The sequence below is a fragment of the Etheostoma cragini genome, chromosome 1 (genome assembly GCF_013103735.1).
Source record: "Etheostoma cragini isolate CJK2018 chromosome 1, CSU_Ecrag_1.0, whole genome shotgun sequence".
Taxonomy (NCBI): domain Eukaryota; kingdom Metazoa; phylum Chordata; class Actinopteri; order Perciformes; family Percidae; genus Etheostoma; species Etheostoma cragini.
The window spans coordinates 8699953-8722006 of NC_048407.1; the positions used below are offsets into that span (position 1 = coordinate 8699953).

Here is a 22054-nt window from a genome sequence, read left to right on the forward strand (position 1 = left end):
CTACCCTGGAAATCCAGAGTTCTCCAAAAGCACAATTTGAATTATCTTAGCGAGTTACTCTGGCATCGAGTAATGCTGCTCATTAACTATGCCCTTGTAGCTGAGCTGCACCAATCACATTGGTGTATCTGATATAGGCGGGGCCAGAGGCCAGCTGCACCAATCACATTAGTGTAACTGATATAGGCCAGAGGCCGGCTGAACAGATGACGGCAGTTTATTCTACCAGTTAGCTGCTGGTAGCTAAGCGTATGGGGCTCTGGAGACATCACCCTTTGTGTTGTTGTGATTGGCTGTAGTGTTATCTAATTGCGTGCAGTGAAATTTTCAAATGCACGCTAGGTGCCGCCACTTGAGATGGGTGACTTTTATTGCTCAATGCCAGACCCTTAATCCTTTTGAGATTAGGTCTGAATTTCCAGGCTACAATACAGAGGAAAACTCTTATAGTCACAAAGAAACATACCACACAGGGATCAGATGTATTTTGAGAGAATTTGAAGAATTTCCGTATATAAACCCGGGCCAAACAACCGCTGTCAAAGAATGAATTTGAAAATAAACAAGTTTGTAAACAAAACATCCATTTTCATGTTCTATCCGTATTTTCCCTCTGTGCTGGTTATTCATCTACAGAGCCTTCTCATCATTTTTTACAAATGATGGGTAGTAATGAAATGTAGTTTGGTTTGGAATTAAACACGCGGCCCCCAAAACAAAATTATTAAGGAAATACTAATATAAAAAAGCAAACAAGAGGTCTTTAATGATTGAGTTGGTGCTTAACACGGAATGTGTACATCTGATTACTTTGAAACGGATATTAAATTAAGGGGAGGAACTGGAAGGAAGCTATTAATGTCACAAAAATGTCTTAGTATCATCAGTAAGTAAGGACCATATCCAGTGATTTAATACAGTAGTCAACGTTGCTAACAGCTGGTCCACATACTCACAGGAGACCCAAACATCCACCCACATAAACAAATCCACATCCAAATGATCTGCATCCTTCCCTCATCACCTAGGCTTTATTTTCAACCATGGTTTGCAAACAAACGGATAGTTTTGGTAATCATTTTTTCTTTTCCACACTAGTATTCCATTCATTAAAGCTGATCACGCGATGAAGAGCAACACTTTGTTTGTATTTTTTCACACAACTGTTAGGATAGAATACATGTAATAGCGAATGTGGCCAGTTGATGTATCACATCATCCATGACTGGGAGCATCAGAGGGAGGAAACAGAGATGTTGCCCAAAAACTGTCACATTTTCTCTTCTAGGTCTGTGATGATGGTAGTCAGGACGCGTTGTTAACACAGCTGGTCCCCTCTGTCTGTCGCCGGCGCTCCCGGCCACGGCAGATCCATTTAACCCTGCTTCTGCTTCTTGAGGTAACGAGCGCGCTGGGACAAACCCACGCCCATCACGTGGCTGTTGAGGATCTTGGCCGGGAGGAGAGCTGTAGTCACCCAGCCCTACAGAGGGAAATTACATGGTCAGCTGCTGGCATTTACAAATAACAGATTAGCATTCATTATTCATTTCCAACCCACAGGAGCAACAACTGTGGCAAGCAAAGGGAAATTCAGACAATTGTGCTGTTTTAATGCCTATGCACTTAGAGCCATTTTGGCACAAGTCTCTGCTGTAGCTGCCCAGCCAACAGCAGTTGAAACTGTTGATTTTGTTCCAAAGAAACCCTTCACTGTCTTTAATCCTCTTTTTAAGTAGGTAGCCGTTTATGAAGCATCATAAATGGTTCTTTCATAGACTTATATTTAACTACTTAGCAATACGAACTTCCTCTTAACTGGATTATTTTAATATCTTATGCTAAAGCTGAAATATTTTTCAAAATGGATATCATTAAATCCAAGAAGGACACAATAATGGATAATGCATTTGAATTATGGACATGGTTGAGTATGGTCATAGACTGTGGCAAGAGACACTCTACTCTGGCACTCTGCTTGTTGACCTGAAGATTGTCGTGTCTAGTTGAAAAGGATAACAAATGTGTTCAACTTCCCCACCTCATACCATGTTTATGCTACCCGGTGTGTCAATGACATTTCCACAGCAAACCAACAAGATCAATTGCCAAGCCAACTTTGTTTGAACTTTGGTTTGAAATGATCTACACAGCGGAAATGTTTATGATCGAATGATTGAATTTGAGCTTGTATTGGAAATACATGGTATTTGTATTTTATATACATGGCACTTATTAGTATTGGAAAGCATCTTTTCATAAGCCTAAAATGCTGTTATCACAAAGAGTGTAACTTGAGCCAGACTGACAAAAAACATACAGGGATAGTAGTATACAGTTGTTAAAACATGATAAAATATGAGTTCAGGTATCACGTTCGGTATAGGGAATTAAAAAGTGCTATCGGACCATCTCTAATTATTATTATTATTATTATTATTGGTCTTTTATCGTGACATCTTAATTGTGCAACCGAAAAAATAAAGACAAACGCATCACAGCAAAGATTAAAAAGAACATCTCTTGTTATTGTGAATATATAGAAGGTTTCAGTTTGCAGGTTTACATACTGCTGAACCGTGGATTATTACTGGGGAGAGCTGTACTGTACAATAGAAGGGAGAGGGATTATCAGATAATCAGAGCAGATGCTACTTGGCTGCAGCTAGTGGTTCACTGAAATGTATGGGCAGATGACAGGAACAATCTGTGCTTAGTTTACGTGATCTGCAAACAGATGACTTGACTGCACAGGATCAAAAGGCTGGTCTGTGCTGAATGATTTATTGACTACCTGTATACTGTAACGGTTGCTGTTGGCATTTACGTGTAGATCAATGCACACGATCATGGAAAAATCGGAACTAAACTTTGTGGTTCCGTCTCATTTCTGATGCCCGTGTCGCTACAGAGTAATTACAGTGTTAGGATGCAGACTATACCGCAAGGTAGTGGAGCATCCTTCTCCATTATTTCAGAGGATGTTTACCTTCTAATAGATGCTTTAGCGACTGTTGACACAAGGCTAATTCAGTGAATGGAGATGTGGTGAAAGGGAGCAGGTAGGAAGCTCTTTTTGTCTGAAGTGAAATTGCAGCCTGAGGGAGGTTTTCCGTCCTGTTGCCATAACAGAACTTGACTATTACTCTATTATTGCGAGAGAGAAACCAGATGTTTTAGGATTGTAACGCTCGTGTGTCCCCCTACCTACTATCATCCAGATACTCAATGTCTATTTCAATTGTTCGTGCAAATTATATAAATGGACGCCAATGTAACGGGTAATAACATAACAGGTAGAGAGACAATAAGGTTTTGAATTGTACAAAGGAACTGTGCTAATGGTTACACAAATACTTGCTCTTCAGCAGCCTGAAATGTGTTTCACCTAGTTCTACAGAGAGACTGTTGGACTCTTTATGTATAAAAAACAGATTTTGGCTCCTTTCAAAACTAATTTCAGCTCGTTTTGCCATGTCATTTCAGATACAGGGCGGCTTTTTGTGAAAATTAAAAATGAAGCCCAGAGAGAAGACTTAAAAAACACGGAATGTACTTACATATGTATTTACATTTGACTCTTTGTTCTTTGCTCCCAGCATCAACTTACCATAATGGCATGGGGCAGGTAGCCATTGGTCTGAGTCTGGAGCCCCACAGTGTTGAGCTCAGCAGAAACGTAGCGCTCCGGACTGGGCTTGTCCAGCGTAGCTCGCCGTATTTTACTCAGCTTGGTTGCAACAAAAAATGGCAGAACACTCTGGGGGGGGCACAAACACACAATGGATCTAGTTTTTTAGCTTGGTAAAGTATCAACACAGTGTTGAGACAACAATGCTTTCTTTTTCTTAAAAAAAAGGTATAGTGCATTTCTGTTGCCCTAATGAGGAATTCTAAGTAATGACAACACCACTGTTGTTGCATCCACATGACACAAGCATTCCATAATGGTGCACATGCCCCCACCTCACACAGTTGCTAGTAGCCAAAGAGGACATGGCGGATTAAGAAAACATGGACTCTTCAAAAGTGGTAATTATCTATTGATCGAGAAATCCAGAGACTTGTGTGGAGCTCATTGTCTTAATTAGCATTTGGCAATGGCTTGAATGTAATGGATGATTATCAATATAAAAAAAAATTACATACTAAAGCTTTAGGCCTTTGTATTTCTAACCATCGTTATGATATACAGCAGAAAAACTAAGGTTGGCCCATTTACCTGGATGACGATGCCTTTGCTCTTGTATTCAGCTTGCAGTCCTCGTGAAAAGAAGTCCACAAAGGCCTTTGAAAGATAACGATAGGTCATTAATGCCACAGCTACAATTCCAGATAAAGAAAGACAAAACCAAACAAAAAAACATGGGATTTCAATTATCCAAATAATAAGAAGATGACAAAATCTGGAGTCCAAAAATTAGCAAAAGGGGAAATGTGTGCACAAAGAGTTCAGTACAATGTTAATGGTAGGTGTAATGAGCCGGGATGATTGTTAAATTGAGCATTAAACTAAAGATTTACCCAGGATGGATTTTTAGATGCACCTTTAAACCTGCATTGCAGGCACTGGGATTTAGTAGATAAACATGACCCAGTATTTAGACACTAGCAAATTAATCAGCTCAAAGTGTGAACAGCAGGCTGTTTTTAAGCTACCGAGCACACATGAGACGGTTATAAAACATTATGACGCCATATGCTCCTCTAAACATTTTTAATTGGTACACTACCTCGGGACCTGAGCTAGTCACCGACTTATTTATATTCAACAATTAAAACGGCAAATATGAAAAAGGACAATCCCTCTCTTTATTCCTGCGCCCAATTAAATGCTGAACTAACATCTATCATCATCACTATGTTTGGCCTCAAGGTATGATGGTGGATAGTGGATTAGACAGAAGAATTCACGTAAGAAGAACAACCATTGATTTCTAATGTACAGTATATGCAATATATACTGTATATATGTAGCTGGAAACTGTTTAGGATGCTGCGATGCGTCCACTGATAACACGTCAACTAACATTTGTAAGAAAGGTAATAAACCGTGTGTTGCAAATTACCTTGGAGGCAGAGTAGACAGTAAGGAGAGGAACAGGGTACATCCCACTGGCAGATGAGATGTTGAGGATTGCCCCCTTCTGCCTGGAAACAGAAATATAAGCCAATGCTATTTTACACTTCAAAAAGAAACAAAGTATGAGAGAAAGCAGGGTGCATGCTACAAACCCTTCAGCCTGACATCAATACCAGTATAAGACAACGTGATACTATGTATGCTTGCAAGCTGAAGCTAAACTGCTCTTGTTGTACATCAAAGAAGAGCTGTTAGACACAGTAACATCAATTCCTAAATGTGTACAATCTGATGATAGCCTGTGGTGCTTTGAATGATGTTGAATCTCAACTAGAGAGGTAGGATATTTTGAGAAAAAATTTGTGTAAATGACGGCCAAACAAGTGAATGCTATCAAGCCGCCTAGACATGCTCGGTGGTCAAAATCATTTTGTGTGGGGGAGAGAAGTGGAGACAACTCAGAGGAAGTGTAACCGTAGGCGTGGTGCACCGTTCGAAATTGCCGCCAAGTGCTGTGTTTTTTAACGCAACATTTCAACGTTGACCTCGTTGCCACTAACCTTTTATGGCGCAACCAAAGCCAGAAGCAATGTTAACTTCCAAAGCCACAGACTTTTAATGCTGAAGTATATGTTCTATCACATTACAATACTAAATTACAGATGGCATAGTAAGATAGTGTATTTTCCCAAAAGTACTAATCCTGTTCATTAAGACTCTTCTACTGTAGAGAGCTATTGCAACAACAAAAAAAACAATTTCAGAGTCAAATATAACATGACACTTTCATGCACCCATATATTAGTGTAGATCTGTTAGTTGAATAGGTTATTGAAATGCAACCGGGATTGCATACAAGTTTTTTCTGTCTTAAGGTTTATTCACAAAAGGTGGGTTTTAATCAATGTCACAATATTTTTTTGTTGTCAAAATCAATGTTGATCAAATTATGGTAAATGTAGACGGAGAATTGATATTGAGCGTAATTAAAGGTATAGTTGATCATTTTAGGACGTGATTATTAAGTGTTAGAGCCAGTCTAGCAATTATATTGATTTAGACAACACAACTTTATAAAAAAGGAAAACATGCAGCATATGATAACTATCTCACAGTACTATTTCCATTAACAGCCCTAAATGCGGCATAATGCATTTGTGCTAGTGTCTGATTGTTAAAGATTCACAGTAATGTTTTAAAAACCTTTACTTACTGCTTAAGTCATACAAACTTACCTCTCTACCATACGAGGTAAAACAAGACGCGTCATCTGGAAAAAAACAATGATGGGAGAGAGAGCGAAAGAGAGAGAGAGAAGGTGACAAGTGTGAGAAAGAGTGAAAGCATTGGACTGACAAAATAAAGTATATTGTGTGTGTGGGTTGTAGACAAGTGTGTGGAGGTGTGCAACCACATTTGTAAACGTGTGTGGTGTGTGTGTGGGTTGTTCGTGGAGAGGTGGTCATGGAAGGAAGACAAAAAGAGGCAAAGGAAATGATAATGATAGGAGAGGGAGCAGTGCTAAGAAATACTGAATGAGATAAATTGTAAGTGTAAAGAGAGTAGGTGGACTTTAGCTGTTGCTCTGGGAATTGCCGAACATGGAGAAGAGGGAGGGAAGTGACTTATGCTTTATGTCACTGTGTGTGTGCGTGCGTCCTTTTTGGTCTGTGGGACTACCTGACAGTGGATTTCAATATCCAAAGAGTCCCTGTTGTGCAGATTTAATAGGGATATCCAATTTGACTATATTAGGAGTATTTGAGAACATTTTCCCACCCGATAAAAGGGATAGTTCAGATATTTTGAAGTGAGGTTGTATATGGTACTTATCCATAGTCAGTGTATTACCTACAGTAGATGGCGGTCGGCACGCCCCCAGTCTGGAGAAGCAGGCAGCAGTACTGACACAGAACCTAAGCAATGAATGCATTTTAGCCAACAAAATCCTCAATATTGTTTAAATATACGCTATATTTTTCAAATATTTTTAGTGCTTTACCTTACTGCCAGAAAGTCCTTTCGACAAGGGTTAGTTTGGAAATGTACACTTTCTAAAAGGCGGCTAAAATGTGATTTCCTGCCTTCCACAGCTGTGCCTTGCTTCAGCGGGACTCGTGTCTGCTTCTCCAGACTGGGGGTGTGCCAACCACCGTCTACTATAGATATACACTGACTGGCAATTACCTCATACAAATATCCAAACTATTCATTTAAACTAATCTGAGCACCTTTTCAAGGAAAACCGGATGTTCCGCATAGACACAAGGGTGTAATCACTGCCAAAAGGTGCCTCTAGAAAAGGTTTGATTTGTTTTCTCTTTAACATTAAAGGTGCAATATGTAATACTGACAGCTAGAGTTTAAAATAGTTACTGCAGTACAAATTCAAAATAATGGAGAGAGACGTCTACCCCGCCCCCCTCCTCCCCAGGTTCACGTTGGTTGCCAGGCTGAGACCACACCGTCAACAACAATGTTGCTAGATGCTTGTCTCACATATCCAGACGTCCCTTCACAGCACAGTGGAATAGCTAACGTTAGATACTGACTATTTTGACGGTCATAAAAGCCTGTGATCTGCCAAGCTCTGTACCCAACTGACAGACACACGGCTTAGAATGACAGTAGGAACTGCTGAAAAACACAACAACCTCGTCGTGCTCTCCACCCGACGGACAGACTCTATTGGCTTAGAATTACAGCAACAATCGCTAATCACACTTACGGTCCTCTCTTCCCGATATACTGCCCCCTCTCTTGGCATAAAATAATTCACCGTTGTTGGCTACGGCCGCTGAACAGGCTACACTTTGTAAACAGCTGTGGCCCTCTTGCCTGGTCCTCCAATAACGTTAGCAGGGTTAGCATGGCGGCGTTAGCCAGGACTAGTTGTGATCACTTTACTGGCTGTGTCTGCATTGGTTTTTGCGAGTAACCAACTCGAGTACTCTAGCTATATAGTTCAATGTGAGCACACGAATGTTGAAATGATATAAAATGCCTGTCCGTGGTAGCTGTGATAAATTAGCCTGAAGCTAATGCTTAACTGTTCCGGAGGAAATTAGCCCACTCAGTGTCCTTTTAGGCTCTAAGTTTCTACATCTTTCAAATACATCTCCAGTATTTACCCGGGTTTGTTCTGGTCACGCAACATGCCAGGGTTTTTTAGGTCTCCATTGATCAGGTTTGTTTGCTGCTTTCTTGGCTGTGCTAACATTACAGCTGTAGCTCGCTGGGTTAAAGTTTGTACAGGTTTATCTGCAAAATGTAAACCCACCCTCCAGTGGAAATCTTAAAAACGCTCCACCGTTGAGTTCCCGTCTAAAAGGTAAAAACGCGAAAGCCCGCGAACGCGTTTAGGTCACAGCCATACACCAGTACAGGAAAATAAACATGTTGGATTATTTCCAATCGTCAGACCTTCAATTGGCCCTAGCAGCTGATAAAAGTCAATACATTTTGAATGTATTGATTTGTAATCTAAGGTTGTTTATAGCAATAACTCCTCCTCCTCGTCTGTCCGGACAAAACTGTCAGCAACTAGGGAGAGATAAAGAAGGAGGGTTGTACGCAGGCGGTATTGGGGATATTGTGTGGCAGTGCTTCACACTACCACATCGCCACCTGGTGTACACACTACATCGAATTTCACGCACTTTTGAGTCACCATATGCATACAGATTTCCTTTTTCAAAACGCTTGTCAAACGCGCAATAAAAAGTAAGAACGCAACGCCACTTTGGAGTTTTCTCTGTAGATCGTTAGCACAGCCTTAGTTGAATCGAAAAGACTCAATTAAATATCAATGCTTGAAAACAAAACACTCACCTGGCACACTGATGTTATGTTAATGTTGACCATGGTGTCAATGAACTGAAACAAGAAGCATCACAGGAGCATTACTACAACTTGGGTAAGGTGTTTTTGCATTAATTACACATTGTTCTGAAATGTAGACAATATTGTCCATTCAAGTATCAACTGCATGTGTTAAAGAAGTTACAATCTTGCGATCTTGTTAATGCACAAGATTGCAAATGATTTTCTGAAATGCCAAAGTCTTCTCCTTAGCAGTCAAATTAACCATTAATCAATTCTGTGTTGCTGCTTCAACCTTATTTGGTCTGGTATGACCTTACAGTAGCTCATGTTAGCACATTTTGGGTAGAGATAGCTCTTATGACTCTACTATACGTATTACCCTCCCTTTTGGCCGCAGTGGCCGCCTTTCAGCAAAACTAACATAGGCTTGCTTGAGGTAAACAAGATAGAAGACTTACAATATGTTATCAATAACACATTTATTTACAGTAGTACAGTATCTGATCAAGTCAACTGGCCATATTTTTACATGAGAGACGTTTTATCCATGAAATGTAAGGCAGAAGACGGATAAGAGAGCAGAACCATCCACAGAGCTAACAAAGGGTCCAGTTCGTTGTGGAGCTAGATTAATCAAACTTGATAAAAGATGTGTATAAAATGCTAAACTATATGATTATGGGATGTGCTATTATTACCATTTATATTACTTTTATTGTTGTTAAATGTTTTCCAAACATGTTACTCTTCATAGTCCTGCATGACATTATCATGTACACACTCATGAGAAATAGAATGATAAAAAACCTTCAACTTACAGAGTCGAGATTGGGGACGTTGAGGAAGAATTCCGGGTAAGAATAGGATATTCCAACATTGTTAACTGTTAACAAGAGATTAATAATAGCACTGTAACATCCAAAATATTACATCATGTTAAACAGATGGATGAAAAGATGATTACTTTTCTGTAATGTGGGTTTCAGAGTGTAATTGTACTTTCCAATCTTAAGAGGGCAGCAAAGGGCTGAAGGAGCCAGGATAAATTAACGTTTATGATTACATGAAAGACTAACATTTTAATGCATTACTGATGTCTGTAGGTCTTGACTGAATTTTGCATCTGATATGACCAATTACTTCAATTTTTATAAAAAGTGGGGCGGCACAAGCACCAGCTTGCAGTCTTACTTACCCAATACTCCAATCTCCAGTCCTGCAAGTCCATCTTCAATCTTAGAGTAGATATCTACAGCGCTGAAGTCAGCTGCAATCGTTTTGGTCTCCACACCACATTTACTTACTGAGGGCACAAAACATTTTAATCTTGCATAGGTATATGAAAAGTGATGAAAGATACCAGAAATCTTGTGTGAAGCCTTTATGAATGACCATATTAGCAAATAGTCACAAGGGAAAAGGAAGACCAGAGCAGAGGAAAGAATAATTAAACCCTGAAATAATCCTTCTTCATGAGGATATCCCTCCCTTAAGAGGAAGATTTCTTTTAATTGGACAGATCACTTTTGGCTCCAGCAGGAGGCTTTACTGCCTCTTAGACAAAAGCATGCGAGTCCTGCAGAATATCCAATCAATGAAGGATCACTTGTATACATTTTTTTTTTTAAACACGCAATTCAAAGCAATATCATTTAGTTGTGGTAGTCATTTAGCCCTATTAGACGATCGCTCAGTGCAATATGGATGCAAGATTTCAGCTTCAGGATAAAAAAGAAGGCTGACTAGCAGCATGGATCATTACGAGTGAGCTCCAGTCTAGCAGCTGTCATACTTAACACATGAACTACATTAGCCATGTGCCTTTGGACCACAGGTACTGTTGATTTCCCTTGACGGTAAGATGTGAGAATTAGTTTGACTGATGGATTGAATAATGAGTCATATTGAGCTACATACTGTATTTTACCGTGACTTAGGGGCAACACATTGACAAGAATCTTCACTTTGCTTTCCTTATTTAATGTCTGGCAACATTTTTGTCTGCATTTACACTGCATGTCAAAAAAAAAAAAATCAGAGTATTCAGACAACTCACCGATTGCCTTGGATACGTCATCCAGCTTCTCCTGAGAGCGGCTGATCAGCACAAGGGCAAAGCCTCTGCGGGCAAGCTGCAAACACAAAACACATGTCAACAACAGCGACATGGATGTATGCACTTCACACATTTACTTGCACTATTAAAGGAGTCAGTTTTAGGGATAATAAAGTGGAGGTGGCATTGTGCAAAAAATAAAAATCATGCATAAGTAGAAGTGGGCAATATGGAGAATATCAAATATCCCAATATTTTTGACCAAATACTTCAATATCGATACTGCAAAGACATTGTAGTGTTGTCTATTGGTGCGTCACAAAATATTTACACAATAAGATTTTTGATAAATAATCATCGATAATGTGGATATAATGACTAAATGGGTACCAGCAAATAATAGAACAGCGAGAACAGTGTGTTAAGTTCAGAAAATTATAAGTTTACTGTAATCAGCTTTTAAAACCAGGAAAAGACATCACTTATGCCAAATTACAATATTACGATATCCAAAATCTAGTACAATATCTTTTCTCATTTCTCGACATCAATATAATATCAATATATTGCTCAGATCTATGCATAAGCATGTTTGACAGGTTTCTCGCATGGTCACCGGTAAGGAATTGGGGGCGGATTTTCTGCTTCTGACCAATCTTTGGAATCGCTATAAACACAGTTGGCTAGCTAGACAACCCTGCCAATCGCCTACCGGTCAGTTCTCGCTTACAGGTTACTCAGGCAAACATATTAATAATGGCGGATTCTTCCAGGTCTTGTCAACCGCTGGTAATTCAAGGTAATACATAACCTGATAAAACTGTTATTGAAAGTAACCAATTAGAGAGGTTTTATTTTTTATGTGAGGATATCCTGGTTAGGTAGCTAGCCAGCTAACTTATTTTACCTCCCATTTCTAAATGGCTTCTTTATAATTAAATGAAATTAATCTTGAAGGCATAGACCTGATGCACGAACTTGAGAAGCAGTTTGCAAACAAGTGCATACAGTAGTGTTTACAGAACTACTATTAAAGCAACACTACAATAAATATACAATTTAAAAAAACCTTATTGTTCAAGCTTACAACACTAACATTACAGGCACAAAACTCACTTTTAAAGCACACCTTTATGACTTTTTTTGATAAACCTCTATGTGTTTGGCATAAACATAAGGAAATTCCAACCAACTCCTTCCCCCTCCTGTTTCACTGTGTCTGAAAATGTCCAGGGTCTGGGGAATGTTACCTCCTCCGCATAAGCTTTGCCAATCCCATCTGTGGCTCCAGTCACAACTAAAAAGGGAAAAGAAGGATGGATCCAGAGTGAATAAGCAAAACAAAAGTATAAATTGTTCTAAGTCAAATATGAAAACACAAACTTTAATAAGACAAAAAATGTCTCAATGTTTACTGGGAAATTCACGGTACAAGGTATTGATTATTCACATAAACATGAAAACTGGGGCTCGATTGGCTGATCCATTAAAACTGAGAAGAGGAAGTTACACTGTCTTTTTATACTCTAGAGTACATTTTATGCCCAACTCATAACACAACTAACCTAATTAGGATGGATCAATACCACAGGACGAAACAATAATATAGCTATAAATTAGATAAAAATGACAACAGAAAGGCAATATACTGAATATACAGAGGTCATTAAACGATGAATAATATGTTTGTCACTACAAAACGTCCTCTGGTGCATGGCCTACAGTATGTGGACATCCAAACATTACAACCATGTTTAATTGTTGGACATCTTATTCCAGGATCAAACCATTGCTCTGCTGCTATAACAGCCTTGATTCATCCAGCAAGAGTAGACTCATAAAAGAGATTAAACGGTTTTAAAACTGTTCAACACTTGCCACCGTAGTTAAACAGACATAGAGCGCCACCCCTAGGAACATTAGCACCGCGGAAATCTGATGAACATGTCAGTGGTATGGACTGTTTGACTGATCCCTGAAAAGGGCAGTGCAAAAACACCAATGACGGCCAAGCACAAAAAGCTTTAGAAAAAGAAAATGAATTGACTTCCAATGGTAAAGAGCTGAATGTCAGTGTAGAAAGATGTACTGCAGGACGGGGTACACGGAGAGCAGGCGAAGTGAATAAGGAGGACAAAGAGACAGAGAGGGGAAGTTAGGCCCTCTCTGTCATCAGTGGCAGTTGAGCGAACGGATGCCCTGGAACTGCCTGCTACAAACAGCAGCAGCAGCCTATTTTTAGCATTTCCCATCTTTCAGAAGAACTATTCATCACACCTCTGGCTAAATATAACAAAAAGTGGATGGGAGTGGGATGGAGAGTCAGGGCATTTCAATATGTCCCTGTGTAACCTGTACGTCCTGGCTTAAAGAGCATCTTGTCCTTGTGTTAACTTAGGTTTCCTTGTCTTTAGGAGTTATTGTGTGCATTCATTATTCTGTTTTAAAAGTATGTTATTTTCTTCCTTTTAGACCAACTTGTAAGAGTATAGTGCACTTGAGATATAATACTGGTGGTTTAGGTCAAGCCACATCAGTCTGGCTGGATGAACTGAGCAGTATAGCCTCTAGGGGCCGCTAGCTGCAGTGCTTTCAGACTCGGAGGCTCTTTAAATACCACATGCAGAAAAAACTATTTAGAGAGTCCACTGAAGATTAGAACACTATTGGAAGTAAAAAAAACTGTTACATTGCTGTTTGGCATTATTTTGGTTGGTTATGGTCCGCTGTCAGGCTCAGTAAAATATACAGACGTTTATACTTTTTAGTTTAATACTAAAAGCTTCATCCATTGTGTTTTAATTTGCTGGAACAGGTAATTAAAGAATATGAAATACATCTATAGAAGCCAGATTAAGCATGTGACTGACATTATGGAGATTATGGTGGACTGACTGTCCACCACAGGAAACGCTATCAAAGTACACAAATGTGTGCTTTGATATATTGGATGCGGTTTCTCGCTGAATGATGTTAAATTGTGTTGCAAAGAACCAGACGCCTCCCGATACGATATCCTCACAATACTTATGTCACAATATGATATTATTGCAATTTTAAACATATTGCAATATTTTGCAAATTTTTACCTTTTTCCCCAATTACAAATGACGTTCCCAAAAGGAAACTTTGTCATCTGTTTTATCAAAAAAGATACATTTCTGTTTGTTCATCTCAATTCAATTTTATTGCAAAACGGGACAAACTGACCAACACATGTGAAATAAAAGATCAATACAGTATTGCTAAAGAAAATATCGCGATACTATGCTGTATCGATTCCCCCCCTAATGCCCGTCGGCTCATTTTAAGATAAACTGCCATAGTTATTACTGATGCAGTCAAGCCTTACGCCTACTGTTCATGCCTGTTTGACTGTAGTTAGTAATCCACTCACACCCTACGGTTTACTCATTTACTTATTAATGGCCATTTAGTGGTTGTTATTAATTAATTGTAATTTTATTTGATTTTCTGTCACTCCTCTGTTATGTAATGATTGTGTTACACACACACACACACACACACACACACACACACACACACACACAGGGTTTATCCTAATTAACAAATCTGAACATATACGGCATAATTCATGTTATCGTGCAAAACAGAGTACAAATCTAAAACCAGCCCTCTCTTTCTCCAAAAAAACGTATTCCTCACTGCAAGCATTTTGATATTTTGTTCTTAAGGTAAGATGAGGCCAGGGATTGCTGTGGCACACCAATTAACTTAATGTGAACTGGTCTCATCATGTCCAACACCTGATCCGCTCAATAAGGTCAGTATCAGCATTGGTACCGATCTGGCATTTCAGCTTAGTGCATCCCTAATTAATTAGAGGATGCATAAATTTAACAGACATATTATACATCATGATTCATATTTTTAGCATGTGCTTTGTCAGGATAAAGCTCAGCCTGAATGTAGCTGCCTTCATAATACGTTAATGCTGTTGCTGCAATGTCTACAAAAATCCCTGCAGAGAAGTTTATTTTAGGCAAATATTTTGTTCTTTTGACAATACTATTCATTCCTTCTCCTACTCCTCTGTCTAACTACCCTTTGCTGTACCTATCTCCCCTTTGTGTGATCTTCCTGAGTACAGATGATGCCGAGGTGCCAAGCATCCTCTAGGGCTGCAGCTGTGCCAAACAGAAGGCAGTGTGGAAGAAGAGAGGAGAGAAAATGACTAACACAAACATGGGGGATCCTGGGGGCAACTAAAAATAGCACAGAGAAGAGGAGGGGAGAGTCTGCAGGCACATTGATGAGGAAAACATAGGCTGGGTTATTTTTAGTTGTTTTAAGAATGAACTGTTTTGCAGTCGGAACAGAAAAAGAGAAGCTTTATTGCAGAGTGAATGTTCCCTTCAGTCATATGAAACAAGCTCTATTTTAGGAACTGCTGTCTTCTGCAAATGTAGGTAAGACTGGCTAGGTCTTCTACTGATATGGCTGTGTCACCATTCTTTTATTGTTGAAAATACCTGAAGAACAGGGAATAATTTACCTTTGTACACCTACTGCACCTAAAATATAAGTAAAATACGTTCTAGAGTTAGAGGACATTAGTTAGTTTATTCTATTAAAATGTATTCTATTAATAACTGCAAGTTATGCGTGGACATTTGTAGAACATACATTATAAAAATGTGTTAGTCTGTTAGCAAACTTGTACTGGCAAGATTAGTCCACATGGGTTAGCCAAACCTCCGTTGTCATTGGCACAGTGATCAACACAATTTGAGACTGAGCGTTGGTCTGGGGAGTCTGCTCTGGATTTTCTCTGCTCATAGGTGTGATCAACGATGCATCTCTCCTCTTTTTTATATCAAAGAAAAATAAATGTCTTTGATATTTGGATTGTTGTTCAAACAAAAGCGGGGACCACTTTTGCATTCCCTCGCAATACATTTCTTCTTCCGTTCCTTCTGAGCCATGTGTTCAGCTCAATGAATTTTACTTTCAGCTGGGAATGCTGAAATACTGCTCAATGGGCACTTTATATCTGTTCTATAATCAATCAATAGGCCTATTTCACAAATGTATGAAAAGATTAGATGAGGCGTTGACCCAACACTATTATAAGAAAACCTGAAGCTCCCCTCTGCTCTCTGGGGATTCATAGAGGCTCTGCTCATTTTTTGCTAACAAATAGTAGCTTGAAGCATTTCATTTCTATGGCTCTATCAAATTAGACAAAACCTAATATGTTCTTTATTAGACAAAACCTAATATGTTCTTTCTTAGACAGTAAAACATGTAAAAATAAAATGTATTTACTACAATATCTACAAAGATGACGACCAAGAAATTAAGCTATAGGAATGTGTACATGTGTTGGATAAACAACAATACCCGAGCCCCGATAAGATAGACAGATGCTATTTTGTGTCACCAACAGACTTGTACTCATTAAGTAATCCAGTTTATAGTTTACAGTACTATTTAAATGGAGGAACATAGTACCAAACTCTGGCGTGTATAAGTTATACTTCAAATGCAAATGTTAGAAGATTTAAAATGGAATGTATATTTGCATCAGACAGCATGTGGACATAATGTCATTATACAAGCACAGTGTTTCCTCTGTTGAGTTTGTAGTGGCGGCCCGCCATGGCAAAATTTCTGCCGCCACAGTAACAGCAAATAGGTCAGACGCACGATGCAGTCACAGCTGTCTTTGAAATCATCCTGCCGACATAATGCGCCCTCTGTTGGCTGCCGCTCACCTTGCAGTTGAACAACACACAGAACCATTCCAAATGTTAAAAAACACTTCCACTGCATTTTAGCCCTGCCACTAACGGACCAGCTGACATCATGTCAGTGATTATCTCGTTAACACAGGCGAGAGTGTTCATGAGGACCGGGCTTGAGATCACTCTGTCATGCTGGTTTTGTTAGAATAACAGACTGGAAGCTTTAAAAGGAGGGTGGAGCTGGAAATCATTGTTCTACCTCTGTTAACCATGGTTACCTGCACAGAAACACGTGCTGTCATCATTGCTTTGCACAAAAAGGGCTTCTCAGGCAAAGATACTGCTGCTAGTAAGATTGCACCTAAATAAACCATTTATCGGATCATCGGGAACTTCAAGGGAGATTCAGTTGTTGTGAAGAAGGCTTCAGGGCGTCCAAGAAAGCGCCAGGACCGTCTCCTAAAGTTGATTCAGCTTGGGGATGGGGGCACCACCAGTACAGAGCTTGCTCAGGAATGGCAGCAGGCCGGTGTGAGTGCATCTGCACGCACAGTGAGGCAAAGACCTCTGCATAAGGGACAGGGATTGGACTGCTGGGGACTGGGGCAAAGTCATTTTCTCAGATGAAATGATGTGATGTAATTTTGATGCCTATCTTGGCCAGGTCTCCCTTGCAAAAGAGATTTTTAATCTCAATGGGTATTACCTGGTTAAATAAAGGATAAATAAATTATACAAGAATAGACGGCCATGAGTCAGGATGTGGCCCAGAAGTTAACGGACAGCATGCCAGGGCGAACTGCAGAGGTCTTGAAAAAGAAGGGTCAACTCAGCAAAAATTGACTCTTTGCATACACTGAATATAATTGTCAATACAAGCATTTGGCTCTTATGAAATGCTTATGATTATACTTCAGTATACCGTAGTAACACCCGACAAAAATATCTACAAACACGGAATGAGATAACTGTGAAATCTAATCCTTGTGTCATTCTCAAAACTTTTGACCACGACTGTAGTTGGTCAAAACGTTGGTTGTTGTTCGGACAGACCTCCACTCCACAGGCCCCCACTTCTAAAAAATATCGGAAACACTGCAAGCCCTGACAGGATTGTGAGAAATAAACAGTTAGCTGTACCTTTCATTACATTGTCTTGTGAACTTAAACAATTGAAGCACTGTCTGAGATAGCGAGACACTCAAATACTAGATTAAATGCTAAATCCCAACAAAGAATGTTCTTTCTAAGGAAACCGTTGTCCTTTATTGTCAGCAGCAGTATACTTCCAACATTTTATTGTGCTTTTGTTGAAAGTGTTCTCTCCTTTGGCATCATCTGTTGGTATGGCAACACCACTGAAGCACAGAAAAAGTACATTAGAAAATTAATAACTTCCAGTAAGCTATCAGGTACTCCATTCCCAAGTATGGAAAGTATATATAAAAACAGAACACTTAAAAAGGAAAACAGCATTGTGGGTAATCAGAAGCACCCCCTTGCCTCCTGATTTGAACTGCTGCCTTCAGGACAAAGATACTGTGCTCATCGGTTAATAAAAAAAACAGACCCAAGTTTTCTTTGGTTCCACAGGCCATCAAACCCCATAATATTAAAAGGCCCTGTACAGTAATAAGGTCTTCTTTTTTCCCTTTTTCTCCGAGCTGGTGAGCCGGTGCTCTGGTCTATGTTATGAGTAGCGATGTATACATGTTAGTTTTCTTTGTCGTGTTTGTCTAGTATTGTTTAAAAATGACACGTGATGTGATTTTTGCTGCAACCTCATTTCCCCATGGGGACAACAAACATGAACAACAACTATCTCATTAGGATACTACTACAATGCTTCTCCGTTATCCTGCCATGGGCTCGTTCTCTCTCTCTCTCTCTCTCTCTCTCTCTCTCTCGCACATACAGATCGCTTACACATACACACAGTGAGATGCGGGCCCCCGTCAACCTGAATCCCGAGGATACTGAGTCTTGTTTCTGAATGGCTAGTCCTGTTACATAATCAGGCTCTCAATCAAGTCCACTTCACTGAGAGAAAGTCTGTGAATGAAAGCGGCAGCAGGCGAGGCCAACGGGCTCCTTTGCCTCAGTGGATATTCTGAATCATTTTGCATTTGCAATCTAAAAATAAAAACCAGGTCGTCTTGATGCGTTTCCATTTTTAGCTGCACACGAAACGCTCAAAAGGCAACTTCGGTTCGCATCCTCGAAACATTTGAGTTTCTCTGGCAGCCTGACGCGACTGACTGCAGGGGTTGGAAAAAAAAGACAGCTCAGATATTTTGTTGTGGATCTAGACTCTGATTAAAATGAAGAAATACTGAGTGTCCAGGTTAGAACTTAACACCATTATCAAGTGTTTGGTCCTTTATCTTTTTATTTCCACTGACCATGAAGGATGCAATGAAATATAACTGTATCTGAAAAACACTAGTACTGCTCCTTTCCAAACAAGCGTATGAATATTATTATTCAAAAAGAACGTCAAGCGCCTTTGATAATGTGAACCTTGAACACCAACATTACAACATTACATTACAGCAATCCCAGCAGTCTTGTCAAACTTCAAGGTTCAGTCCGTGAGCAGGCCGGGCAGATGGGACAGTATTCAGTCAGAACTGATAATCCCCCTAGAGCCATAATCCCCTGACAAGATTTACTACAGTTCAGACCAGCTGACAAAAGGCTGATCATCCCCTGTCCATTCTTTGTTTCTTGTGAAAAGTACAACAGAGACTGACACTGCAGTCTGCTGTTGCTGGGACAAAGAAGCCATAGTGTGTAATGAACAGCCACTGTGCATTAGGCCCGAGATGAGCCACGTCAGCGCAGAATCGACGCGTCATGCACACGTAGGCAACGATAATCCCGCGAGATCAAGGCGGCTGTGGTTCTGAGACGCAGGCGGCGCAGTTGCCTTTCTCCGACTGCAAGACCCAGGCAGACCCAGAGCATGCTGGGAAACGCCGGCCTCTCAGCTGATTTATTTGTCTGATTTAAAGGCTCATTCTGTATAGAACACATGTGTGACTGTGACGTTTAGAAGTCAGAGAGACTAAATCTGATCAGATCTACTACAGTGTGTTGTTAATTAAAATCAGCAACAGATCGCATGTAGAGAATTTTTTTGAGAGCTACTCCGTTAGAATTAAAACCACTGTGTTTCTGTCACTTCCTGTTCACCATGAAGGATTGCAGGACTCGGCTTGAAACTGTCCCACTTAAGAGCGGATTTTGGTCCCTGCCCCCGCCTGCTGCCACCTGCTCTCGTCCCCTTTACAGGCGAGGCTCAGTTCGTCTCCAACGAGCCTGACATCAGACCACTGCAGACGTCCCAATCACCAGTGGGTAAATATATTATGCAAGTTGTGACGCGATGCAAGTTCAGTACAGTAGTGTAAAGGTTGTTCCTGTCATGCTAAAGAATGCAAATACAGTAAATAAAATGAATTATCAAGTATTATCATTAATTATGAATTAACTAAAATACAGTTAATACATTACTTCAATAAAAATACAAGACTTCACTAAAGAAATTGTGTCTGCTTGTAGGCTAATATTAATTCAGTGGCCACTATATTTGGTACACACTAACGCAACCTGTTATGAATGGCCTGATAATCAAAATGAATGTCAATCTCATTTAAAGGACCTATTTCTTTCTCCTATTTGTTTGGATATTGTGTTAAACATGGTTTACATTCATATTTATATATTTTTTTTAAACAATCACATAAATGACACAAGCCATCTTAACATGAGACAGTAACGCTCCGGTCCCCCATTAGTGTCTCACCTGCCCATTTCCCCAGGGTGGTGGGTGACACGAGCCGCCCGTTGCCCAGCACCCACACCCGGATCCCGGACAGCAGCCGGCACACGGCGCACACCGACAGCCAGGCCGCGGTCCCGGCCCCGAGCCACAGCAGCGGCGTCTCCACGGCCCGTAGCACTGCTTCTCCGCTGCTCCACATACCTCTACCACTGTGTTATACGAAGAAATAAATGCCTGCGATTTTAATATCTGTGTTCATGTACGAAGGAGTGCTCTAAGTGCAAATGCACGCGTTTACAAAAAGGTGCCTGTGTTGCTTCCGCGTTAGACGCTTCCGCATCAGTGCTAAGTTGTCTGTGATTGGACCCTGCATCTTCTTCTTTCTTCGGTTTTTAAGTGACAATTTCAAAACGTCTGAGCTTTACTACCACCTAGTGTTGCACCATAGTTCTCCCTGTCATCAATCCCGTATTTTGGATACAAAAAAAGTATAATAATAAATAAATGTATGTGATTTGACGTTTCTTAATCTTCTGAAATAGTTTTTTTCTTACCACTTTTCTCTTCAACCTCCTTATAATAATATTAACAATAATATTTGTCTGTGTGTGTGTGTCTGTGTGTGTGTGTGTGTGTGTGTGTGTGTGTGTGTGTGTGTGTTTGTGTGTGTGTGTGTGTGTGTGTGTTCTCATTTAATTGGCCTAGCTCTGTTATATGTATGACTTTTTAATAATATCGGTCAGCCTAAGGTTTTGCAGTGAGGTTTTACGTTGCTGTTTTCTTTTAAATAGTGTGTAGAAATTACAACAAAAATCCAATTATAATCCCAGCAATTCGTGATTATGGATATTATTTATGTTTAATGATGTTTTCTTAATACCTGAAAGTCAGCGCCCTGTTTCATTGCTACCCCCTAGTGTGTGTGTTGGTGGATTATATATTTACTCTAATGCAAACTGGCAGATTGGATTGCAACATTAAGCATGCATTCTTTCATGTTTTCTGGTTTCATAGAAATACTGAAGAAATACTGTAGAAATACTGAAACTTGGTAAGGTTTTTAGTTAAACAATCATAAGCAGTTTTCACGAAATGTTTTTATCATATTATGAGAAAGCCATTAATACAACACATGCATGGCATGTACACTATATTCACCCTGAGTTAGGTGAGAATTGTTTTGAGTGTATTTTAACAAAGGGGCCCAAAAGTAAATGTAAATAGTAGGCTACTCTAAAATGGTTTAACAAACAGCCCCATTAAAGATTTTTCCTGTTAGATAATTAGTTTGATTTTATAGTTCTACCAACATGTTCAATAGATGCTCAGCCGTGAATGCATGTTTTTTTTGTTTTATTATTCCTTTCAATTTATTTTTAATTCATCAAAGTTACAAGATATAATTGAATCCAAGTTAGTTTAAACAGACAGACAGAAAGACAGACACACACACACACACACAAGTCAGCCAAGTGGAGCAGACAGCAGTGGTCCATAATGGGAGAGTGAGCGTTACATAAGAGCATTGCATCTAAAAATAGAAATGCAGCAATGGTAAACAGGAGCCTAAACTATTGGCTGTAAGCTTTCAAAGG

The 22054-nt window shown here is 39.7% G+C and overlaps 1 protein-coding gene across 1 annotated transcript; it reads right to left on the bottom strand.

Moving 5' to 3' along the window:
- Positions 1-645: 645 nt before the first annotated feature.
- hsd17b12b (hydroxysteroid (17-beta) dehydrogenase 12b) lies at positions 646-20805 on the bottom strand. The gene is made up of 11 exons (XM_034873473.1): positions 20481-20805; positions 12215-12261; positions 10965-11040; positions 10104-10211; positions 9727-9791; positions 8915-8959; positions 6319-6353; positions 5070-5151; positions 4223-4288; positions 3611-3760; positions 646-1483 (listed from the first exon to the last, which is right to left on the bottom strand). The coding sequence occupies exons 1-11, from the start codon at positions 20656-20658 to the stop codon at positions 1376-1378; spliced, it is 960 nt and encodes a 319-aa protein (XP_034729364.1). The 5' UTR covers positions 20659-20805; the 3' UTR covers positions 646-1375.
- Between the last annotated feature and the right edge of the window lie 1249 nt (positions 20806-22054).